Source organism: Phalangium opilio, unplaced genomic scaffold (assembly GCF_054372755.1).
Source record: "Phalangium opilio isolate 3A_F unplaced genomic scaffold, DU_Popi_V2 ptg000209l_1, whole genome shotgun sequence".
NCBI classification, from domain to species: Eukaryota; Metazoa; Arthropoda; class Arachnida; order Opiliones; family Phalangiidae; genus Phalangium; species Phalangium opilio.
The window spans coordinates 5,771,461-5,785,517 of record NW_028324217.1 but is presented as its reverse complement, the minus strand read 5'-3'; the positions used below and the strand labels follow the sequence as shown (position 1 = coordinate 5,785,517).

Genomic DNA, 14,057 nt, shown 5'->3' with positions numbered 1-14,057 from the left:
TAATACGACACAGTTATGACGTCATAACCCCCGATTCAAATTGCCTATTTTAAATTTAATTTTCGAAGTGTTTTCCGATTTGACAAAACAAAATTATATAGGAAAATTGCTAAATTTTAAATATTTCAAACTGCGAAAGCCATTATGGTATGTAAAGTGCCTCTAGCCCTTTAAATGACCGAATACGTGCCTAGCATTCATGAAGTAGTTTTAATAAAAGGTTAACGCGATACACCGTGACAAAATCGGAAGAAATTAAACTTCTTTTTTTGGGTTAAAAAAGAAACATTTGGAGATTGAGACTCGATTTCTATTAATATTCCGGGAGCGTAATGTCAATGCCATTTATTCGACTTTGCTACTAAAGACCTACTTTTGGAAGGCATGAATTCGGTTATGTTATTAGTTAATCACGACCTTTATAAATTGGCATTTCCACATTTATTATAACAGTGTGGTACAGATCAGACAGACATTTATTTTTCTGGGTGTCGCGATACTGCCGATGGAACAAATCGGTATGGTAAACTTCAGAACTATGAACTGTCGGTTTGGGAGTGCAATTAGAGATAAGCATGCAAGCTTTTGATTTCACCAGGAGTTACCAGTTATCATTATATGGGTAATTTGTTACGTATTATGTGTAGCAAGTAATTTGACTTGCCTTATGACTAATCTTTAATTTTATGCATGTATATTAAGGGGCGGGGCTTATATCAAGCTGTCAGAGTGTTATTAACAGATTAAGAGCATCTTTCTTATTATAATTATTCATTAGATGATAATTGATAAGTCCAGGTGAAATCTTGATTATTACAATTTTACACTCAATTACGTAGGTCTGTAGTTTAGTATACCGATTTCTTCCGTCGGCAGAACGGCGATATCCAGACAAAATAAGACTAACTCCGATCTCTTCCATTCTGTACATTTTTTGTAATATCGGGAGCTTGGTTTCAAAGGATTAGCTAATGTCGTGATAGTGATTAACGTCCTTTTATTGGTGTTACCTAATTACGAAGTTACGAGTGATTTGAATCGTTTAGGTTACATAGAAAAGCTCAATATATTCATCCCTTGAGATATTGTAATGATTACCGTGATCCTCGTCTCGTTTAAATCTTTGAAATGAGAAGAAATAAGCTGGGTTAACGTTTAAGGTCTTTTTAAGTCTCCGCGAGTCACGAAAGACCATTTTGCAAATTCGAATTAATTTAGTTAAGATTCACAGATTTATGTTTGTCTCGTTTCTAGCTTTCAAACAAGTACAATCAAGGCTTAGTTTGTTTGAGATTAAAATTTAGGGCCATAATTGAGACTTCTATTGAATTATTACTCTTAAGTGCCCATCTTTAATATGACTGCTATAAATGAAAAAAAAAATACCTGCATAGTCTGGAACATTTATTACTAACAACAAAGAAATATATTTCTCTACTCCGCGGCCATCTTGGAAAATGGCGGCTGCAGATTTTATTAAAACCTGCCTAAACGGGCAACGTTTGGAACAATTATTACTAGTAACTTTATTAGCTTTTAATGCAAGAAATAAAATGTCACAGGTATCGAAATAGCTAGGTTTCGGACCGCGATTCTATTCATGTCTCTCAAAAAGACTTAATTGAGGCATCGATTGTTCTATCAGCCTTAACCCCATCGTGTTTATACTCATTTCAAAGCTCATAATGTAAGGAATTTGATAGAGAAGCATATTTTGAACTTTGTACTCACTGGTGATCTGAATCGTAGTAAGAAATTTTTGTGCAGTAGAAGCTTGAGCTGGGACCATGCATCGGACCAGAGACCCATGTTTCTCTAGCGGGTTTCTTTTAATCGATACAGGCGCTCGTCTTTGTTGACGACAACCTAGAAAATACAGTCATATTTAGTTTTTAAATTGTTATCAACCAAATTTGCCCTTTTGACGAACATTCGAGTGCATATTTATCAAAAGTTTGTAAGAGGGTGTTTCTGATAAGTCTGGCATAAATTAAGGGGGGTGTTTTTTTTTTGGTCGATTTTGAGTCGAAAATGTTGTATGATATTTTTCATTCCTAGCCACTGTTTTAAAGTTAAGATTGGAGTATTTTACGGTTGAACCCTTAAATTTAATGAAGCTGAAAGACAATGATTAAGGTGTCAACCCTGAAACACTGAAATCATAACTCGAAAACAGAACATTTTCGACCCAAAATAACTCAAAGAACATCCCCTTAATTTAAGGCAGAATTATCATAAACACACTGTATAATGGTTTAAGATTTTTAAAATCTAATTTGCAAGATATGACTAAATAATTATAATATGTTAGTTCAACTCATATATTTAATTACTTTAAAAAAATTCATTTTCTAGAAGCAGGCAATTTTAATAATAAATTATTAAAAATAAATTATAACTAAAACATAAACATAGTACTTTTCAAATAAAAGAAAATATTTGGTAACTAAATTAGAAATTAAATATGCGTTCAAAAATTTATTGTTCCACTAACTTAATGAGCATGTAAATAATTATTGTGATTCTTTAATTGTTTACAAATCCCCATCATATGATTTTTTTTTAAATAATTTTCATTATAATACAAATTTATTGCCTTGACTTCCTTAGGAAATTAGGATTAAGAACAATCTAAGCATAAAATGCAAATTCAAACATAATTTTATAAACTTATTCATTCATTCATTTATTTATTTATTTATTTTGAAGTACCGTGAGTAAACTATCTTTCAACCTCTTAAGGAAAGTTTCCGACCAGAAACTTTCTCTTTTATTTATTATAGTGAATATTTATTATCGGAAACATTAAAGAAGATACGTGCAATTAAGTTCCGGAACAGGATCCAAGGCGTCGGACCCCCATGAAAGATGACGACAGAGGGCCATAAAATACTGCATGACAAGTTTTACAACGCGAAATATTTATCTCGCTGCACGTTGAACCTAACGTGTGCACCCGACCTCAGTTGCTACCAACCTTTGAAATTGCAGTTAGAAAGACGTCAGAATTTAAATACGTGAGGAAAAGGTTTCTAGCCCGACTCATAGCCCAGTATAGAGCCCCTCCCTTCAACACGTAACGAAAAGTTTAAATTATCTTATTGGCTCACTTAAGCTACGTTTTGATGACGTTGCTGGCGGTGACGCCGAAAAATTCGTAATTCCTTTTTACTACTGTCGCTATGACCAGCCTCTTCTTTCATACCCCTCCTTCCCGGGGGACTATGACGCGCGCCCAGATTACTCTGTTCTCCATTCCTACTTCTAAAATTAAATTTATCCCTGATGTTACAGATATCAATCATGATTACAATTTGGTAAATCAAATTCGGAAATTAACGAATTGTGACTGTTCATAAAGAGCAAGCAAACGTACAATCAAACAACTTCCTGAAAGGAAATGTTCTAACCTGGAATTTTCCTTTAATCCTCTTCAAAATTATGCAAATTAAAATTACCATAATCTCAAAGAAAGAAGTTGCAAAACAAAAACATAAAAAAAACGAAAACTCCTTTAGAATATTTACGACTTCTAAGGCAACGAAAGTGAAATTATGCGTGATTGTTCAATATTGAATAAGAGAACACACACGAAAAAAAAAGAATATTAGTAAATTCCCCTTTTTTGTTTTTTAACAAAAGTTACCGTACAAAATACAATTCAAAAGTCAACGCCTTAAAGCCTGTCGCCGAGGCAATAAATGACACCTAACCAAGTAAAATTCTTTTATGGCCGATAGGCTGTAATTAACTAACTACAGTGAAACTTTTATGTGGGCTTAACTAACCCATTTTAAAAGATTTAACCCCAATAATAATAAGGGGTCACGTGACATTCTTTCTTAAAATAAGAAGAAGTTACAACACAGATCGATCAAAATCAAACGGAAACTTTTCACTTAATTTCAGTTTCTTTGAAACTTGCAATATTTATATACTCGACCATAAGTTTATAAGATATTTTCCATAAGGTTGACACAACCTATATACTTATTAATGCTAGAGACTTACAGCTCGAGCTAGTTCGAGAACGACGGAAGCGAGAATTGAAGTCCTACACTCGGTGGTGGTTAATTTTGCAGGACTTCAATCTAGGTCCTATTTAGTCTGAACTTACTAAGCCTTTGACAGCGTCTCACCAGGGGTCGCTTTACCAGAATCTATGACCTACGTCACTTCATGACAAGCTCCAGTTTGTATCCAGTGACAAACTTATGGAAGGAACATATCTTATCAACTTATGACTCGACTGCCAATTTTTGACAGTTTGAAGAATTTAGACTTAAGATTAATATCAAGAAATATCAGGAAATAAAACTGCCTTACACAATCAGTTATTGCTTTATTTTGTAGCCATGTTGCGCAATTATTATACCAAATTATGAAATACTAGCTTAAAGGAACTCCAAAGAAGTCAGTGGCGGATAGGTAATGATTATTTGTAATACGTCACATGCACCACATGACCCAAGATCTATATTAAGATTCTTTTTGCACCAATGAAGTGCTAGTTTTCGAAATTGAACGAACCAATTAAGTTTCTTTGAACCACGCCCCTTCTCGGTCATGCCAAGAGGCAGCACCGCCAGAGGGAGCCCGAGTTCACTGTACGCGGGAGGCTAGCCGATTCGCACTGCCTCTAGTGTCTCAAGGCGCGAGGGAAATAACCCAAGAAGGGGATCTCCCCGCATATTGATTAAATCGGTCCTTGAACGTACCACTAATTAGACAAACTAATACTGTCATTTGTCGTTAAAAACTTTAGATTTTCTTTCATTCCACTAAAAGATGTGTTTTACAGGAATATATAAAGAGATAAATAACTCTACCCTTGAAAAACATGTTTTCCTATGGCCGCGTGCTTCCAATAGCAGACGATTTTTTAAATTATTTATGCACGATTTATTTAATGAGTATAATATAATATGTTTAAATTATGCTATATAATTTTCCATACACCGTTTATTCAGGATACAACAGATCAAACTAACACTTGTTTTGAGTGTTGCTGTACAACCGACGGAAAAAAATGGTATGATAAATCTCAGACCTATGACGCTGCTTATGAAGTTAGCTTTAATAAGGCCTGATTTGATTTCACTAGTACTGCAGCGATTTTGAACTCAAATTAAGCATTATCTATTCCACACTGTAACCCAAAGCCTTTAACTATTAATTTTAAAATAATTTTACGAAAATATATTTAATTTAATTACAATTATATACATCTGGTTCCAAAAATAATGGTATAGTCGAAGTACAGTGCATGGGTTTGAGCCGAAAATGTTCTAAGACATTTTATCCTAAATGTAAAATAACAATTGTTTTTTCTTTCTTGAGTTTTTCATCTTTTTAAAGAATTTGGGTTAAAAGTTAATTTGACAGCTTTAGTTATTTCGGAAGCTAAATTATTACAATTTGTTTTATTCTTTTTTTCTGTGTAATTGACTAATTTCGCTTCGTGACCTTGTGTTTGTGACCTCATTTGTCTATGTTTGTTAATTTTGAATGAGTCTGCGCTGCGCTACCCACACTTAGGGTGTTTTAAATATTACAAGTTCTAACTTCACAGTATAATTTAGTTAAATTGGTTGGAAAAATTTATTTCGAAATGTATTGAAATATTGGGAAGATTTGGACAAAAGGGGTTAACTCTATGAATATTGATATTATTGTTGTGTGAATGGTAAACGTCCCATCTCTTTGTGGGGATTTCCATGGTTTATAAGAATCGAATAACAGGGTAACAAAACGAATTTCAAACTGGAGTTGTAAACTAGCTGTTTTCACATTTAAAATTATTAATTTCAGGCTAAGGTTTCAAATATAAAAGCCATAACGTTCAGGTTAAAGTTATAAAATCTTCTAATCTGAAACTATGAATTCTGTGACAAAACCATGAATTTCCTGGAAATGTTGTAAAAGAATCTTTATCTGAAAGCCATGCAATTTCTGGTGCAAATGTTGAGAAAAACCTCTACCCAACTTGCCAAGCAAAGTACAATGAACATCAGACATATTTTCTACCCAACTTGCCAAACAAAGTACCCTGAACATCAGTCATATTTTCTACAACATTTCCCAAACAAAGTACCCTGAACATCAGACATATTTTCTACCCAACTTGCCAAACAAAGTATCCTGAACATCAAGCAAATTTATAGAAAATTTCCAAACCAAAAAATCACGAAAATCCGGAAATTTTTGTACAGTTTTCCGGTGCCAAAAAAACCCCTGAATTTCTGACTAATATATTTCAACAAGCACCCATAAGTCAAGTTAATGTAGAAACAACTTTCGCCAATGAACCTGTAGTTTTCAGGTAAATTACCGTGTTGTCAGTTAACCCTGGATATAGCATTTCCAAACCAATGATAAATTGGACTGACATTCCTATAAATGTATTTAATTAGGAAATGCCAGTTAATTAACATAAAAGGGAAGTGAATGAATCCGATCTTCTTAATTAACACTGTTTCCTATATAATTATTCCGTTTTTCAATCTTATTCAACGTTATTTGGTCTCGACAGGTGGTTTCCCCATCTTTTTTTGACTCAATCTGGTATTGCCAATATTGCATTAATTATGTCATTAGAAACATATCAACCACAAGTACGACTCTCAATCAAATACGTAGGGAGCCAAAGGTCCTCTAGTTCCTATAAATTCCTATATTTTTTAACCTGTCCTATATTATCCTATAATTTCTTGAAAGGTATGTCCTATAATATCCTATATTTTTGACTTAGTTTGGGAAGTTTTTTTATAGTTAAGCATCAAATTTATTAAATTTTAGTACCTCTTTTTATCGAGATCATACTTGACTGGACACCGAAATGGCGGAGCTCGCTCAGAAAGTTTTATATTTTAATTAAGTTCCTCTGAATTTTCAAAGTAAAATCCAATTTGTTATTTTTCTTTAGATTTTTCTACATTTTTTAAGTGAAAATAGTATTGCGTATGAGCATTTTTAGTCCTATATTTTCCTATAAAAACACATTTTTAGTCCTATATTTTCCAATAAAAACACATTTTTAGTCCTATATTTTCCTATAAAAACACATTTTTAGTCCTATAATTTCCTATAAAACACATTTTTAGTCCTATATTTTCCTATAAAAACACATTTTTAGTCCTATATTTTCCTACAAAAACACATTGTTCTCCTATAAAATCCTTTAATTCCGGAAAAAAATCCTAAGGTATTTTAATTTTTGCAATTCCTGAATCCTGTGTCCAAGAAAACAACAATGGAACAAATAATCCATCAAAAATTCAAATTAAACATTATATATCCATGGAAGTGGTCATACTTAACGTTGTTATGTTTCTTCTATTTATGCAAACTATTTTAATGCACTAGACTTCTCGCTTTCAAAATTACTCTTCTTTTTCCGGGACTGCTAATTAATCATTTTTTAAGTAATAGGTTTTGTATTCGGTAATATTTTTGGAGAAATCTTTTTATAAACTATAGATGCAACCAGGAATACATACAGTTAATTGGAATCATTGCGTCCCCATATATCCCATGTCAATTTCTATGCGGGTTTTGTGGGCTGGGCTTGGGACTCCATTCTGTGTTATCATTGGTTTTTAGGAACGCGAGTTCCACAAATATTTCTGTTGTGACTGTTGAAAGAGTTCTAATTCGATTTGCTCGCTAGCACTAAATTTAAAAATTGTCCTAAATCACTAAAAATTTGTTTTGGTGTAAAATTAAGAAATTTATCGGTTTTGACTTAATTCTTTACGTACGTGATTTTTGGTTTAAAGAGCAAGTTTCATAAAAATTAAGTATTGGTTGAGAAACAATTTTAAGTATAGTTTAATACTTGCTCAATATTTACTGTTGACGTCACAAGGAAAGGGAAGTCTTTATTACTTCCGGTTTATTAATAAAGCCCATTAGTATGATATTTACGACACCAAGTCTTCGGAGCACTACTTAATTTTTATTATTTCATGAAAAGTCCTATAATATCCTATATTTTTGACTTAGTTTGGGAAGTTTTCGTCTAGTTTAGCTTAGCATCAAATTTGTAAAAATTTAGTTACCTCTTTTATCGAGATCACATTTTACTAGATACCGAAATTTCTAAATGTAATTCGGTTTGCCATCGTACTCGCTTTGGTATTAATACGCGAGTTTTCCCAAATTTAGCTCAGGGTTCTTACAAACCTGGAAAACCGGAAAAACTCAGGGAAATTTCGAATTTTTAGTAAAATTCAGGGAACCAGGGAAATTTGCGTCAAACGGGGGTCAAGTAATTAAGCAAAATGCTCATAAACATACCCTTCATAGGATTAACATTACAATATACTTTGGAGGCTCATAACTCTGGTTCTAATAGAGATACGGGGATGTTCTTTGATTATGTAATAGTCAAATTTGCCCCCCTCCTTCATTAACATTTGCTCCATAGGATACTCCATATACGGGAAAAACCTGGAAAATTCAGGGAAGTATATGGGGGAAAAACCTGGAAAATTCAGGGAAATTTGTTTTCCAAAAAGTTGTATGAACCCTGCTCTCCTTACAACCTCAGTCACTTTCCGCTTTTTCTATTTACGTTTGCTATTATTCTCTTATTTTTAGGCTAGTTTTTACATAAACAGTTAATCTAACTCTAATCCCATTTCAAAGCTCTTAACCCTTTCTCTTAAAAATTCGTGCTGACGAACAAAAAGGTGGCCTGATGAAACTTATCCTTTAAGAATGAATATCTAACGAGGAAGATTGCTACAATCATGTAGATGCGATGACCCTATTTTAAAAAGATCGAAAAGATAGTCACTCCCGTAACTACAGGGGTCCTCAACTTGTCATCGAAAGGCTTATGTCGCAAATTCGTTAGTAAGAATTAAACAAACACCTGCCGACAGGAAAAAAGAAATTGTCATAAATAGCTTAGAACTTTCGGTTTCATTTGCAAAATAAATAATCAGAGGACTCCTTAGAAAGAAACTGGTCCTAATTTGACCGAAAAATATCGTTTGAATACGAATATATTCACGAAAACTAACGTTAGAAATTAAGTTCATAACCTAGAAATGATATCGTTCATATATTTATTTTTATTTTTAGATTTTATGTCCATATTCCACGAAAATATTACCATATAAAAATATTTTATCTGATTTAAGATTGAAATCAATTTTATTTTATGATTTTAATCTACGTGTGGTTATGTGACACGTAGACTTATAGAATGGAATTTTTGGTGGCCTTGTGTGTGTTTGTGTGTCTGTTCACATTTTATACGCGAAAATTCATTTGACTGGGAATTTTTTAAGAAAATATTGGTTACAGTTTAGAGTTCGTATTTGGGAAAAGAGTTGGTACAAATATAGCGATGAAGTGCATGGGTTTTGTTGGGTTTCTGAATTCTTGGAAAATCCCGTGCCTAATACACTGCCATCTCACAAAGAGGAAGAGGTTACACTTATACTTTCATAACACTAACGGAAAGTTTTTAAGCTTTGGTTTGAAGAACAGTTTGTTGTAGCATTAATTTCGGGTTTTTTGCGTCGCTAATATCTTACCTCCTAATGTAACATGTCGAACATAGAAAGATGAGGAGGCGGTTACACTTATACTCTTGAAGAAATATATCGCGACATTTTTCTCTGACACTTTTAATGACTGAAGGTTTATAAGATATGCTTAATATATGTTAATATAGGAGCTAGATTGGAGCCCCGTATCACGTGAACGGCCTTTATTTTTGCAGACAAAATTAATTGCCAGTTCATAGTGTTGACACGGTGACGATATTTATTTTCAATCCGAAATTCCATCAAAATCTCTATGAGGTTTAACATAATGCCATTTTCTATAGAGTTACGGGAACACACGTAGATACAATAGTAAGTAATCTAATGTCTCTTGTTATAGTAGTATGGAATATAGTTGTTTCCCCTACCATCCATTCCCGATGGGTTCACTCATGCATGGCCACGATATTGAAAGCTTACAACGACCCAGTACATAAGTATCTAACAAACAGCACGTGGAAACTTAAGATGGCTTTTAGTCACGTGTTACCATAGCTAGTGTGCACTAAAGGGGCTAGAGAAATTTCATCCCCCTTTGTTAACATTAACACTAACAGCGCTTCAGTGTGTGCCAGTAATTTGTTATTTGAGCGTCTCTGCATGTTTAAAACTAAATGATAACTGAATCGAACTGAACTCTACAAACTTTAAAGTCTGTTGTAGATAGCGGTTGAATTAAACACGTCACAAATGACTACCAAGACTTGTCCGCACGCTATATATAGACGAAAAACTAATTTTGTAATAAATACTGATGTTTTATCATAGCATTTATGGCTATGACGTTAGTGACATGTAGTAAAACTCGAGGTCGTTAAGTAATTTAAATTAAATTAAATTACAGTTTAGTGTCTAAATTACAACCTTGAAAATTAGTACTCCTTGTCATTTTATGTTTTAAAGTAAAATTTTTAGTGTTATTTTGAAAACACGCACCTCCCATAGCTTACTACGTCAGTAAATGATTTTAGGAAACTTCTTAATTACCATTCCTTATACCGTTTGAGCGTCTTGAAAAGCGCATATACACTGTCCTTCGAGTACTAGTATTTTGCTGTAAGGTTCCATTAGTAAGTCACTCAAACAATATAGTTACTAGTATTTTTAAAAAGGTGTTAGGGTATTTTTTTTTTTCAAAAAAAATGTATATATAGTTAAAGATAAGACGTTTCAAGGTTGTGAATTTAATTTAAGGTATAGATTTAATATATTAGTAAGCAGACGCCTTTTGAATTTTAGAGGCCCGCAGCGTTTGGTATTTCATAGTCGTGTTTCAATGCTTAAAGAAAGTTTAAATTTGTACCTGTCAGATAAGTTACACTAACTATACGCTGTGCTTATATGAAAATCTTATTGTAAAGGTTTAAAATTGATATATGTATAGTTAGCTGGAAAAGGATTATGTAAAGAAGAGTTCAAATTGTGGGGTTGAAGACCAGTTCGCACTACCATCAACATGGACTGAAGTTAATAATAAAAATAAATGTCTTGGTGGACAAAGACTAGAAAAAATAAATGATAACAGAACAAAATGGAATGACTGAAGTACCAGATATTAAATTACGAAAATATTCCACGGTAAGCACCATCATTGATAGTACATTAAGGTCATTATTTTTCGAGTATATCAATGTCAGTCTAGGTAGTATCATCATGGATACTATAAATACTACAGTTATTTTCTAAATATTCTAAGGTAAGCACGAACAATCATAGTATTAGTACATCAACAACCGTCCTATAATTCCTATAAAATCCTAAATTTATTAAACCTGTCCTATATTATCCTATAATTTATTAAACCTGTCCTATATTATCCTATAATTTATTAAACATGTCCTATATTATCCTATAATTTATTAAACCTGTCCTATATTATCCTATAATTTATTAAACATGTCCTATATTATCCTATAATTTATTAAACATGTCGTATATTATCCTATAATTTATTAAACCTGTCCTATATTATCCTATAGTTTATTAAACCTGTCCTATATTATCCTATTATTTATTAAACCTGTCCTATATTACCCTATAATTTGTTAAACCTGTCCTATATAATCCTATAGTTTATTAAACCTGTCCTATATTATCCTATAATTTATTAAACCTGTCCTATATTATCCTATAATTTATTAAACCTGTCCTATATTATCCTATAATTTATTAAACCTGTCCTATATTATCCTATAATTTATTAAACCTGTCCTATATTATCCTATAATTTATTAAACCTGTCCTATATTATCCTATAATTTCTTGATAGGTCCTATAATATCCTATATTTTTTTGACTTAATTTGGGTAGTTTTCGTGTAGTTTAGCATCAAATTTAAAATAATTTAGTACCTATTTTTATCGAGATCATATTAGACTAGACACTGAAATTGCTTAAGTTTCTACTTCTTTTGTTATATTCTCTCTGAATATACTAGGTTGTTTACAATAGCTGAACTAACAATCGCAAAAGTGGTTATTGTAAAGAAGCGAAAATAATATCCTTTTTAAAAGCTTCGATTTTTACTGTTTATATTTAATAACAGGTGTTACTTTACAATTGATATTTATGAGGTATTTATCATTTGTTGGTTTAAGTGCCGTTACAAAAATCCTTCCATCAAAAATTGGATACTAAACCTTGTAGGCTGATCACGCTGTGATCAATCTATATTTATCACAAACGGATCAAATGTAAATTTGATAATTTTTAAAGATCTAATTTAGTTTGATGAAATTAGAGATTGTAATTGTTTTAATTGAACTATGATAACAACTGTGATTGAAAAACGTAACTACGATTTGATATAAATGTGATCACAAATGGATCAGATCAAATATTATTCTGATCATTTTGAGATTTAATTATCTTTGATGAAATTAGATTTTGTAATTTTTTAATTAAACTATGATAACAACTGTGATTGAAGAACTAAAGTGCAGTTTCATGGAAGTGTGATCACAAATGGATCAAACGTAAAATTGATTCAAGATCAAAATTTCTTCAAAGTATGATAACAATTGTGACTGAAAACTCAGTTACAATTTGATACAAACATGATCCTCCCATAATCTGATCAACATTGATCACATAATATCGAGAGTCGTAATAAATTTTACAAATATCAATTCAAATAATAATTTAAAATAACTCAACGTTTCGAAACTGAATAATTTAAATAATAAGTATTATAACATCCTAATTTCTCAATAAACTTTTAAAAACGCCAACAAATTATCAAAAACGAAATAAATTTCGGTATTAAAACTAATAGCCTTACCTGATTTTTACTAGACGCTCCAGATCTGTTTTCAAAAAGTTTAGGTCACCAAAAAACGAAAAAGATAACCAAATTAAAAATTACGAAGAAAAAATTCCCCTTTGGGCAAATTTGATCTTATTTCAAATTCTTTGGTATTTTACAAATCCAGCTTTAATTAACGATGGCACGAGTAGTAGTTCACTTGTAGACGACAACAAACCAATATATTAAAATCACGATATTAATCCATATTGACCAGGCTTGCCGAGAAATTAGTTTAATTATTATTATTCAATTATGCTAACTATGATATAATATTTTTAAATATTTTTTTTTAACTTTTTTAAAATGAAAACGGCGCGCGGCGTGAAGTTCGATACGCCCGAATTTTATGTACAGTTTCGAACGATGGATTAGGTAGAAATGGTTCGAAAAGATAGTGAGACTCTCTTAGAGACACACTTGGAACTGTTCTAACTTAACTGTAAGATGTGGGGAAAGGAAGTATTGAAAAATTAGAACTTTTTTTCTTTACGGATTTTTTTTTTTCCTACTTTGGATCGAGCCATTTCCATTTGCGAGAGCCGGTCGGTTAATTCTTTTCTCTCTTGTTAGGAATTTAAATCACGTGACCCCTATTTTTTTGGGTGACGTTGTTATGAATGTTTTCGTTGTGAGGAAAGGGTTAAGATGTGATTATTATTATACTTCGATTTTGGATGAGTTTATAATTGTACAGGGTGTTTTGGAAAGGGCTATTAGAAATTAAGGGAAGGGGATGTTCTTTTTGGGAAATCAATTTTGAGTCCAAAATGTTTTATGACATTTTGACCTTAGGGTCACTGTTTTGGAGTTATGATTTGATGAGTGTTTTAGGGATGGCCCCTTAATTAAATATGAAATAATTTTCTTTCAGTTTTTAATTAAGTTTAAGGGGCCATCCGTAAAATACTATGGACAATCTTAACTTGAAAACACTTGCCCGGATGGCAAAATTTCATGGAATATATTTGATTCAAAATCGCCCAAAGAACATCCCCCTTAATTTCTGATAGACGTTTCAGAAACATTCTGTATATGCATAAGTTTATAAGATATGTTCCATAACTTTGTCACTGGTCACAAACTGGAGCTTGTCATGAAGTGATTGAAGTAGGTCGTAGATTCAGGGTAAAGCGACGCCTGGTGAGGCGCTGTCAAAGGCTTAGTAAGTTCAGACTAAGTAGGACCTAGAT

At 32.2% G+C, this 14,057-nt stretch overlaps 1 protein-coding gene across 1 annotated transcript in view; it reads right to left on the bottom strand.

The window, feature by feature from the left end:
• Nucleotides 1-13,322, bottom strand: part of LOC149618654 (uncharacterized) — a 57,425-nt gene extending 44,103 nt beyond the window's left edge. Inside the window, exons 1-2 of the mRNA XM_089855462.1 lie at nucleotides 12,841-13,322; nucleotides 1,732-1,866 (exon numbers count right to left, since the gene is read on the bottom strand). Coding sequence (XP_089711588.1) covers nucleotides 1,732-1,809 — 78 coding nt within the window. The 5' untranslated portion in view covers nucleotides 1,810-1,866; nucleotides 12,841-13,322. The remainder of the gene's footprint in view (nucleotides 1-1,731; nucleotides 1,867-12,840) is intronic.
• Nucleotides 13,323-14,057: the final 735 nt, after the last annotated feature.